The 11,216-nt window shown below is 40.1% G+C and overlaps 1 protein-coding gene across 1 annotated transcript; it reads right to left on the bottom strand.

Annotated features, from left to right (window-relative positions):
• Window positions 1-10,438: 10,438 nt before the first annotated feature.
• LOC149832175 (uncharacterized) lies at window positions 10,439-10,951 on the bottom strand. Its single transcript, XM_090013178.1, has one exon. It carries the CDS (start codon window positions 10,949-10,951, stop codon window positions 10,439-10,441), a length of 513 nt encoding a protein of 170 aa, XP_089869304.1.
• Between the last annotated feature and the right edge of the window lie 265 nt (window positions 10,952-11,216).

Below are 11,216 nucleotides of genomic sequence, written 5' to 3'. Positions count from 1 at the left end.
GGAGAAGTGAGGCATTAAGGGAAATATCAATTTGAAAGTGAAACAAGAATAAAAAAGAAAGTAATATGAGAATTGAATAGGAATCGAACAATAAGCAAACAAAAACTAAAATACAATTTGATTATTCTTATATTTCATGAATTTTCAGTAAAAAGAATTAATTTTTTGTTAAAATCTAACAATAATGGTAACCAATTTAGAGAAAGCACGTGAGAAGTGAGTGAAAGTGTGAGAGGAAGCACATTGAAAACATGAAAAGAAAAGTATGAAAAATATATAAGAATCGAGATTCTCATGAAGATTCGGAAACGAAAAGTATCACGATTTCGAAGCGAGTTTCTTGAAGCATGCTTCCCATCTACCTAAGAAGCTTCCGGTAATTCAGGTTGAACTAGAACCACCTTCACCAAGTCAGATGAATTGATTCAGCTCACCACTAAGGTCAGTTGCTCTAACCCTTTAAAGCACTACAACGAGATCAAATTGGTTCAAATTTGACTCAAATCTTGACACATTGGTGACAAAATTACAAAGTCGATTCATTGAGTTTTGACATCCTAAATTGGGGCTTATTTGGATGATGCAGAGATGGACAAAACCTAAATCAGGCAATAGATTCAAGAAGTGAGATCTTACTTCAGGATATTCCAATGCCTCACATATATCACTTTCCTCCCACAGTCGACTTCGCTTGCCCAGATCTTTGGGGCACTCGCCCTTAACAATCTGTTTACCCATATCTCGAATTTGATCGTGCATTTCAAACCGACCCTCGTCATCGAACTTAATAAGAGACCTGTGTGCTAAGACATCAAGTGCTATGTCAGGGATGCCAGGGAAGAAGATAGGGGAGAGTCTGGGTCTCTGCTCCCCTACCATTGGTGAGACAAAGAATAGGTTGTGCCACTGCGGCCATTTGGCCAGGCAGCTGGAGCTTGGCAACACTAGAGAGAGGGAGAGAGGAACTATACACATCAACATTACGAAAAGGGTAAACAAACATTGAACCCGTCAGCAACGCAAAACAAGCCCCAGACAGGCCGAGAGCACAAAAACAAAACTAAGAACAAAAACCAGACGAGATCACCCTGGTTCAGGGGGGTCCAGGGTGACAGAAAGCGGTGAAGATTGAGGATGGTAATGCGTAAAATGGCATACACATCCACCAGAATATAGTTCACTAATTTATTGAAAACTGTCAGAACTTGCCAGAAAATCACAGTGTTACGAGTCATTCAAACCGCCTACTAGGACAAGAGAAGCCACGTTCTCCAAATAATCCGCTAGTGCTTGCAACTGCGAACTGGCTGAGGGCCTCACAAAAGTTCTACAGCGAATGACTCCTGGCACACGCTAACGACAGGCCTATTTTAGGTAACCTTAACGAGGTTCTGAAAAATAAGGCACTTCTAGAAAAGGTGAAACGCAGATTCTTCGGCCGCCTCACACAGAACACATTTATAACTCGAAAGATGAAAACCGATAGATTTGAGGAAGTTGTTCATCTGCACTCGATCATGAAGGATTATCCATTCCAAGAAACACGGTCAAGGAGTAGGTCCATTGCCTTAGATAAGGCGTGTTGGAAACCAATCCACCCCCGAAGGAAGGAGAGAAATGTAGCAAGCTCTTGTGCGGAAAGAGCCGTTAGGAGCGAGAGTGCGGTGAAAGAACTGGGTCTGAGAGACATCATCAGCCTCATTAGAAAAAGTGACAGACCAAGCTTGGATCCACAAGTGATGCAGCTGCGAAATGGTTGGCTATATCGTGCGGTGGTCAACAAACAACGATTCAACGGATCCATATTTAGCAAGAAAAAAGCTTACACATGGGGACCCCAGTTGGTGCGCAAGCCAACTTTGCTTCACGATGAGAATAATATTTCTCAACCTGAAATCCGAGATCTCCAACCTCGCCCTATTTTGAGGAAGCATTAGAGATTCCCAATAATCGAGAGAGCTTTTTGTTGACCCCCATAGGCATTAAGAACATAGACATAAAGAATTCTGACATAGCATTTAAAACATGCTTGGTGAGAGTAAGTCTACCAGCAACAAAAAGGTAGGATGCTTCCCAGACTAATATTTTAGTCTAAACCTTTTGAAGAGTTGCATTTTAGGTTGCTGATAGGATACACGAGATCTGTAGCAACAGACCTAGGTAAGAAAAAGAATTTTTCGAAATAGCTTATCAAAAAATCCACTTACCAATAGCATAACATAGAAGGAGGGGCATTTATCATGAACAGACAACAATTATCATTGTTCATAGATAAACCTGACATCGATAGAAAAAAAAGAAAGATAAGCTTAATTCTTAACATTTATTTGATGGAGGCACTGTAAAAAATTATCATGTCATCGGCATAAGTAAGGATATGACTAGAGAACTCCTAGATTCTGAGAGAAACAATGAGACCACACTCCACGACCCTCTTAAACAAAACCACAAGACCTTCACAAACAACATTAAAGAGCAAAGAAGACAGGGGGTATATTTGTTGAAGACCGCAACCAAGTTTGAACTGCTAGCCACGAACCCCGTTGATCTGAATTTGTGACTGAGCATTTGTAACCAGCTCATGCACCCAACTAGAGAAACATCGACCAAAACTAAAGTTCACCAGTATGTGGAAAATGAAAGGCCAGTGAACCGAGTCGTAGGCTTTGTGGAAGTCAAGCTTCAAAGTGAAGAAAGGTCGTCCACTGATCTTAAGAGAGTGTAACACTTCTGTGGCCAGAATGAAGGAATGTTGTAGCCGTCTATGAGGGATAAAGGTGAACTGTGCGTTCGAAAAAATCTGAGAAGCGACTGAACACATTATATTTGTCATGACCTTGGCAATAATTCAGTATATTCTCCTTAAAATGGATATGGGGCGAAACCACGAGATGTCTGATGAAGCTACTTCCTTAGGAATAAGAGAAACAATGGCCAGGTGATAGTGAATGGACAAACGACAGTTGCGATGGAACTCAACGAAGACATTAAGAATGTCACTCTTAACACAGGGCCAGAAAATACGAAAAGAAATCTACAAGATAACTATCAGAGCCTGGAGCTTTCCAACATGATGAATCCCGCATAGCAAAATAGATTTCCTCTTTAGTGAAAGAAACCTGCATAGACGAGGAAAGAGAACGGTCCATGGACCAAACGAAGGCAGGAACCATTGAACCACCGACCGAGTGACTGTAGAAATACAGTAACATGAAATAATTGGTAACCGTTGGTAGGACCTATTCGCCCGAGTAGGAGACACCCTCAATTGAAAGAGAGTGAATGGCTTTCCTCCTATGCTTATGAGATGCGAAGGAATGGAAAAACCTGGTGTTCCAGTCACCCGCTTTAAGCCATATCACACAAGACCGCTGCTTCGAGCGAATCTCATCCTTCAGTCACCAAGAATGCAATAGCAGAGTTAGCTCAGTAGATCTTGCATTGAGGCTTTCAATATCGAAGGCAGACAGAGAGGTCGTAGCCAAGAGAGATTGATGGACAGAAGACAATTTGCGCTCTCATTCCCCAAGATTCAGGAATTTGCTGATATTACTAGAAATAAGCCAAGATTTAATGTCGCGAGATAAGTAGAAGAGCTTGACCAGGTAACGGGTTGTCGCCCCAGCCGCAGAGCAAGGTCTACTCAAAAAATGGAGGACTACTGACTCAAAACCAGGCTCCTTAAGCCACCATTGCTCAAATCTGAAAGTTTTGTAGCCGGAGAAGCCATGACCCCATCGGATAATAACCTGATTGTTATCTGAGGCAGATTGGGATAGGAGACAACACAAGATATCATTAAGAGAGACTAGCAGAACCGGGGAGATGAGCACGCAGTTGAGCAAGCAGTAGCACAGGCAAGATTGCTGATTGGACCAAGAAAAAGCTTCACCGATATGGGGGATGTGATACCGCTGGTGCATCTGAATAAAGTTTTGAAAGCCAAACATAGAAATCGAGTAGGAAACGAAAATGCTTGAGTCATTTGATGATAGCAGACAGTTGAAATCGCCCATGATAAGATGTTGCTCTCCGAAGGACTGAATGACCTTATTCAGGTTTGACCAAAACTCCTCCTGATGGCTCTGGCGGTGAGAACCATACACCATGGTGACCACAGCCGGCACAGGCTTGGCAGGAAGTGGCAGGGCGATGAAGATGGAGAACACACCTTCAACCAGTTGGTAGATGCCTAGAGAAGGTTTCCCGAGGATAAGGAGACCTTTCGCATAATGGAACGTGGGTTTGAAGAAAAAAGCTGCACCTTGCCAGATTTCAAATATGACCAAGCGCAAGACTTCTACCATCTTTGTCTCACAAAGAGAGATGAGATTAGGCTTCTCTTGACGTATCTATTTCACACGAAACAAACACTTTGAGGAACAATTTGGGCCCTTAATATTTCAGCACAGAATCTTCATAATTGAAAATCAGGAAAACCCCGAGTACGGTTCTGCGCTGAGCACTTAGGAGATACCCCATACTAGAAGGAGGGAGAATGTGAGGTCCGACGATGTCCTCTATGGGAGAAACCACCACGTCCCGGAGATGAAAAGCCCCCGACCAAAGGAGGAGGAGGCACGATGACGATAGAGATATGCGGATCAAAAACAACCACAAACGGCAAATCATCTGCGATAGCAACGAGGGACTCACGCATAAGGATGAAGATGCTTTGTATCTACGTCGGAGGGAGCGATAGATCGAGACATCAAGCTGCTTTGACCACGGACAGACCCATAAAGGATAAGAGAGGACTGCACGAAGAAGGCATAGCGGCAATCAAAGGAGAGGGCGAGATGGGAGAACCCCCATCCATCAAACTCGGACTCCCTAGAGGATGATATATCGGCAAAGGAGGACTGATTCCAGACAGCTGCGATGAATGATGAGGGGCAAACAAGACGGTTGGAAATCAGGCATATAGGAGATACCTTGTTTCGATCTTTAAGAGACGACACCATGATCGAGAGGCCATCAACGTGCGCAAAGGAATCGAGGCAGACACAAGTCTCCAAAGAGAGACTTATGATTGACCCATGCAGAAACAGAAGCATCGGAAAGATGAACTGTTGGCTGCGGGAAAGGCACGGGAGCTGAACCACCATCCTGAAGAGAGAGAGTACCGATCTGTGTCAGTCCTCATATTATAACCGAAAACTTCCCTTGTTACTCTCAACACCTCCCTCCACTTTGGCACCTCCCCTTGATCCAACTTCTTATTTTCTTGGTGGTGTTTGAATGCTGATTCAAATGGCCCCCTTTGATGTAGAACATCGGTTGGCTCTATATCAAAAAACACGGGAACAGTCGTCTTCCCACACTCTATGGCCTTGGCAATCTCCTTCAACCACCACTCTTGAAGGGGAAACGATACATACCTTTTATCATTATTGCGGAAGCGGAAATAAGGATCTTTGATGCTTGCTTTGCTCAACGAGTTCGTGCTCTCACTTGGAGAGAACGATGATTCCACAAGTCCAAATGCCCTCCAATTATGAAATGTCACCTTCTTCTTCTTCTTTCACACTGTGCATCCCCTGGACTCTACACCTTTTTTTTTGTTTTTCTCTGCTTTTTCTTATCTCTCGTACGCATATTAGAGAGAGTCCTCTTGAAGAGGGGATGATGGGCGTTTATCAAACCACCCCTCTCTCAAATGGTGGGCCGGGTCTGGATCTCGTCCATCATGGGCGGATCTGGTTCCCAACCCAACATTCTCCCACCCGCACATGATGGAAAGAGATCAAAGAAGAATGAACACCAATCATGTTCAAAAAGTAAATAACATCGGGTATTCATACTGGCAAATGGACCGTGCGACCTGTGAGCTTAGGGAGTGAAGGCATATTATGTACCAGTTAGTGTAACATAATAGCCTAAACCTACAAACAATAAGATAACACAAAGTATACTTGCACACGTCAGGTAAGAAGCTAATTGTGTCCTAGATCAAATACATTTTTAATATTCTAGCATACTCAATCCTTCTGTACATCTTATAGTGCTGAGCTATGCTAGACAAGGCCTTTCATTATGTCACATGTTTCATCATAAACCCAAACATCTCCAGGATGCGGTAAAATAAGCTAGCTTTTAACATGTGCATAATCTGAAAATATCAAATGATCTTCCTTTCCAACCCTTATTCTTTGAATCAAGATAAGTTGTTTTCCCAGACATGTTCTTTTAGACTGAATCATACATAGCCTTAAGTAACATGCTAAAGTAGCAACACTCATCTTTCTCCTTAAAATAAGGTCAAAAGTCAATAAGGACACCAATATATATATATATATATATTAAGGACTCACATAATGAAGAAGCAGGGATCATTCTTCATTTTCTTTTGTGGTTGACTTATAGTTATGGTGCGACATACGTGGTATGACTCACGTATTACGACAAGACTTTCTCACTCCAGTTTGTGTATGCATACACCATTAATTTTTTTGTCGTACAGAACTTTACTAGTTCAGTTCCTCCCAGAGAAACTAACTTGAGTCCTTCAAGATGCACATTCCCATGCAATGTCTATCCAAGTCCTCAGATCTGATCAACCAGGTTACCCTTGACATTTAGATAGCAAAGTCGGTCTCTCCATATAGTTAAATATACACGAGACCTCATCCTAACCCAGTTAGGGAGATGTATCCCATATATGTATATATGATGGATATCATAACTCATCGTACTCTCACTCATTTGAGTTATTATCACATGATATCCCCAAAATCTGACATGCTTATTAATTCAGCAATCCTGAATTTTGTTATATCTCATCTCAACCCGCCCACAAACAACGTCTGAAGCGATAAATCTGTGTGAGAAGATTTATCTCAAACCTGGTAGCATACTCATATAGATGTGAAACATGCTATACAATGATCATAAAAAGAAATATGAATAACATTAGTATATCAGATCTTACAAATACCCATAGATTTTACATGTTTAACATAAAAATCCATATTGATTGGCTTAGTAAAGGGATCTACCACCATATCTTGGGTATTAACATATGCCAAGGCAACCTTGCCTTTAGATACAATATCGCGCATATACTTGCATCTTGTATCAATATATTTGGTTCTATTGTGAAACTTGGGATCCTTAGCAAACGCAATTGCCGCTTGATTATCACATAATAAAGTCACTGGCAGTATTGCTTAAGAAGAGAGTCCCAAATGTTTGATGAATCTCCTTAACCAAACACATTCCTGCACTGTGAACGAGCCTGCAATAAATTCAGCTTCCATTGTGGACAAGGCTATACACGTCTGCTTCATGCTACACCAAGATATAGCACCATTGTTCATAAAAAATACATAGTCAGACGTAGACTTACGCTCATCAGGGTCCCCGCCCCAGTCTGCGTCAGTATAGCCTACCACACACATGTTACCACCATGGTAACAAAGAACTGAATCTGATGTGCCTTTAAGATATCTCATAATCCTCTTGACAGCCTTCCAATGGGCTTGTCCTGGATTAGCTTGATATCTACTCACCAACCCTACTGCATAACATATGTCAGGTCGGGTGCACATCATAAGGTACATGACTGCACTGGAGTAAGGGACTTTGGACATAGCTTCTTTTTCTTTAGATTTCTTTGGACACATCTTAAGACTTAAATCATTCTCTTTTGCAACAGAAGTATCTATGGGTTTACAATCTTGCATATGAAATCGTTCTAAGACCTTATTTATATATGACTCTTGTGAAAGAGAAAAAAGTCTTTTTGAACAATCTCTTTTAATCTCTATGCCCAGCATAAAGCATGCTTCACCCATGTCTTTCATTTCAAAATGAATAAACAATCATTCTTTAATGGTTTTTAGAAACTCCAAATGATTACTAGCCAATAAAATATCATCCACATATAGACTTAGAATCACAAATTTTGGACCTTGACGCTTAAGATAAATACAGTGGTCCTCATCAATCATAGCAAAGTCATTGCTTATGATGGTCTCATGAAACCTTAAATACCACTATCTGGATGACTGCTTTAATCCATAAATGGATCATTTGAGCTTGCACACTTTGCGCTTAAAGCCAGCAGTAACAAACCTCTCGGGTTGTTCCATATATATTTCTTCATCCAGTTTTTCATTAAAGAATGCAGTCTTAACGTTCATCTGATGTAATTCTAAATCCATATGTGACACTATCGCTGATAAAAGGCGAATAGAGGTCAATTTGACCACAGGTGAGAATGTTTCATCATAGTTTATCTCTGTCATTTGTGTGTATCTTTTAGCAACCAAACGAGCTTTATATCGCTCGATAGATCCATTAGCATTCCTTTTAATATTGAGAACCCATTTGCTCTCAATAGGTTTTCTTCTTTTTGGAAGATTAACAAGATCTCAGACCTCGTTGGATATCATGGATTTCATTTCCGCTTCCATTGCCTTGTGTCATTCATTCCTTTTAGAACAAGATAGAGCATCTCTAACACTCTTAGGTATATTATCATCTTGAGGTATAACTACAAAGTCTTTCCCTTCAATTTGGAATCTTCGACAAGGAATTCTCTTCCTTGAACTCTTTCAAGTTGCCAGATCTTCATTAAAATCGATATCCACTTGAGTGTTACTCCCACTATCCAATAGTGGTATAGACACATTCTCTTATGTCTCTAAAACATGACGATCAATCTCTTTAGATTGTTCTTCATCATCCAATTCATAGAACTGAAAGTGACGCTCTATCTCTCCTCTTTTAGGAAAGTTACTTTCAATAAACGTGACATCTCTAGAATCTATCTCAGAAATACTCTCATCTGTATTTTCTCCTAAGAATACATATCCTTTTAAATGTTCACAGTATCTTATAAAGATACACTTCTTTTCCCTAGAACCCAATTTTCCATATTGATGGGAATGATTATGGACATATGCAGTAGACCCCCAGGGTCTGAGATAAGCCAAATCTAGCTTTCTGCCTTTCTACAATTCATAGGGAGTTGAAGAAATATATTTAGATGGTACACAATTTAATACATGAGTGGCAGTCAACAAGCAATCACCCCAAAAGGAAATGGGTAAATTTGCCTACGCCATCATGGACCTGACCATCTCTAAAAGGGTCTTATTCCTCCTTTCTGCAACACCATTTTGTTGTGGAGTTTGAGGAGTAGTTAATTGTCTATCTATTCCTTTATCATCACACAATTCCTTGAATTGTTCGGATAGATATTCACGTCCACGATCTATTCTCAAAGTCTTTATCCTACGATCAAGTTGATTCTCCACCATGTTCATAAAGAATCTAAAGCAATCCAATGCTTCAGATTTATGTGAAATTAAATACACATGGCTAAATCATGTATAATCATCAATAAAAGTGATGAAATATGAAGCTCCATGCCTCATTGCCACATTCATTGGCCCACATATATCTGAATGAATTAATTGAAGAAGATAAATTGCTCTAATTGCCTTTCTAAAAGGTAATTGAATTGCTTTTCCAGCAAGGCAATGCTCACATATAGGCATTTCAATCTTCGCAAGGGATCTCAAAAGACCCTCTCGTGTGAGCCTATCCATTCTCTTTTTTCCTATATGTCCAAGTCGAGCATGCCATATAAATACATCCATATCCATATTATTAGCAGTTGAAACAAGTGAAAAACATTCATCATTAACATTCAAACTTATAAGTTTAGTGTCCAACACATAGAAACCATTCATTAAGAAACCAGAAGCAACTAAAGTTTGTCCACAAATGATGTCAACATTGACATCTCCAAACACAAGTTTATAGTTTAACACAGACAAAGCAGAAACTGAAATCAAATTTGGTCGAATCTCTGAAACATGCAAAACATCATATAATAATAAATATTTCCCTTCTCACAAATCCAATTTGCAAGTCCCGATCCCTTTGACTTCTGCTTTAGTGTTGTTCCCCAGAAACAACCACTTCGAACCAAATGGCATCTTCCTGTATTCGACGAAGTTTGTGTGGTCTTTGGTCACATGGTCAGTGACTCCTGAGTCTGCAATCCACATAGGATTAGTTTCAATAATTAGTGCACAACTACAAACATTTGCACATAACATAGGAGTTTTAAGAGAATGTACCTTCTCCTACTCATGACATTCATGAGCATAGTGACCCAAATTGCCACACTTAAAATATTTCGCATTTGCCTTATCTTTCTTGCTTCCACGCTTCCCAGAGCGCTGATAAGGCTTCTTTTCTTGCTCTTTATCTTTTTCTCTTGTTACCCTTCTTGAACCTCCTTGGTCCATAAAATTTCTTCTTAAAAGATTTTGGCCTTTTAGAGCTTTCTGCCACATATTCCCTCATGATAGATAATTGAGTCGTTTTGAGGCGATCATTTTCCAGTTCTACATGACGGGCGATATCTTCGAAAGTCTTAATACTTTCGTTATGAGTCATATTAATTTTCATATGCTCCCAACTATGTGGCATGTGGCAGAGATCGAATCACAATCTGGACCTGTTTATCTGTAAGGGTATGCCCTGCACTATTGAACTCTCTAATCATGTTTGCCATCTCCCTGAGATGCTGGCTCATAGTGTGTTGATGAGACTTTCTGTATGAATCAAACCTGATGGTCAGCCTCCTTAGCTTTGTGGTTGATGTTCCCTTAAACTTATCTTTAAGGGCTATCCATATATGTTGAGCAGTCTTATAATGCTCAAATTGGCACATAATGTCATTCTGCATAGAACATAGCATGGTGACACATGCAATAGTATTCATGCGCTTCCATTTCTCATAGGTCTCCATGTCCCTACGAGATTGTGCCCCATTACCAATTTCAGGTCGATCCATAGTATAGTTGAGAGCCTCCAAGGCCTCAACCTCCTCCAGTGTAAACTGATTCTTTCTATGCCATATGTCATAGTTATCACCGTTCAGTTTCTCAATCCGTGCTAAATCCATTATGGATTTACTTGGTGCAGCCATGTCCTTATAAAATAAGAGTGAAACAATGCGCAAATATGTTATTCAAGCATGTTATGAACTAATCATTAGCATATCTATATGCAGTCATAATCACACGATTAGATAACATATAATTTTTTCTAGGGCGTGAAATTGAAAGATCACTACGTTCACAATCATCTCTCACTTTTCCTAAGATGATTATATTTACCTAAACTGTATTATAATTGTTTGAATCAAATATCAACTTATGAAATAAGTACTTCCAAAGTACTTAAAAAAAATA

This window comes from Nuphar pumila, chromosome 7 (assembly GCF_984573655.1).
Source record: "Nuphar pumila chromosome 7, dmNupPumi1.hap1.1, whole genome shotgun sequence".
NCBI classification, from domain to species: Eukaryota; Viridiplantae; Streptophyta; class Magnoliopsida; order Nymphaeales; family Nymphaeaceae; genus Nuphar; species Nuphar pumila.
This window is presented reverse-complemented; position numbering and strand designations above follow the sequence as displayed.

Bases quoted from the DNA above. Each gene is read 5' to 3' on its own strand.
- LOC149832175 (XM_090013178.1), bottom strand. From the start codon at position 10,951: ATGGCTGCACCAAGTAAATCCATAATGGATTTAGCACGGATTGAGAAA.